At 60.8% G+C, this 1,051-nt stretch overlaps 1 protein-coding gene across 1 annotated transcript in view; it reads left to right on the forward strand.

Moving 5' to 3' along the window:
* LGALS3BP (galectin 3 binding protein) overlaps positions 1 to 990 on the forward strand; it is a 12,100-nt gene extending 11,110 nt beyond the window's left edge. Inside the window, exon 6 of the mRNA XM_004374372.2 lies at positions 3 to 990. Within this exon, the coding sequence (XP_004374429.1) occupies positions 3 to 864 (862 nt within the window). The 3' untranslated portion in view covers positions 865 to 990. The remainder of the gene's footprint in view (positions 1 to 2) is intronic.
* The last annotated feature ends 61 nt before the right edge of the window (positions 991 to 1,051 follow it).

Here is a 1,051-nt window from a genome sequence, read left to right on the forward strand (position 1 = left end):
ACGCCCCTCGCCCTGCTCCGCACGCTGCTCTCCAGGAGCGAGCTGGCCGTGTCCAGCGAGCTGGCTCTGCTGAAGGCCGTGGGTGCGTGGGGCTGGGAGAACCGCGCCTCCCACGAAGTGATAGCGGGCCTGCTGGAGGAGATCCGCTTCCCCATGATGCTGCCCATGGACCTGTTCGAGCTGCAGTTCAACATGTCCCTGTTCCGCGACCACGAGCCGTTGTTTCGGAAGAAGGTGCTACAGGCCCTGGAGTTCCACACAGTGCCTCTCCGGCTGCTGGCCCAGTACCGGGGCCTGAACTTCTCCGAGGACACCTACCGGCCCCGGCTCTACATGGCACCCACCTGGAGTGCCTCCGTCTCAGGGAACATCCAGAACTCCTGGCTGGCGGAAAAGTCCAGAAGGAGTGGCTTCCATTCCGAGTACTCATACAACACTGCTTACACCCAGGCCCCCTCTGACTATAGATATCACTCCTATAGATCTTTCCAGACACCCCAGCACCCCAGCTTCCTCTTCCACAACATGTTCCTCTCCTGGTCTCTCTCCTACCTCCCCACCGTCCAGAGCTGCTGGAACTACGGGTTCTCGTGTTCCTCCGACGAGGTCCCTGCCCTGGGCCTGACCAGGTCCGGCTACCCTGACCCAGCCATCGGCTATGAGAACAAAGCCCTGATGCTCTGCAGTGGCAGCTTTGTGGCCGCCGTCACCGACTTCAGGGGTCAGAAGACCCCGATCCCCAACACCCTGAGCACCAATGGCTCCAGCAATGCCTCCCTCTTCTCCTGCCCCACGGGCTCCTTCAGCAGCTTCTACGCTGTCATCCGCCCCTTCTACCTGACCAACTCCTCAGGCGTCTACTAGACGGGGCGGCGAAGCACGTCCCCAAAACGCTCAGCTGAAGGCCTCTTTCCTCTCTGCAGCCACCTCTACAACAAGCCACCAGGTGTCTGCTCCTGCCTGCACCCATCTTGAGCATATAGAAACCACTGGAAGATTTCAACTAGTGCTCCCCGCAGGTGCTGCGAACCCCATCACCCCCATTCTCCTG

This window comes from Trichechus manatus, unplaced genomic scaffold, assembly GCF_000243295.1.
Source record: "Trichechus manatus latirostris isolate Lorelei unplaced genomic scaffold, TriManLat1.0 scaffold00028, whole genome shotgun sequence".
NCBI lineage: Eukaryota > Metazoa > Chordata > Mammalia > Sirenia > Trichechidae > Trichechus > Trichechus manatus.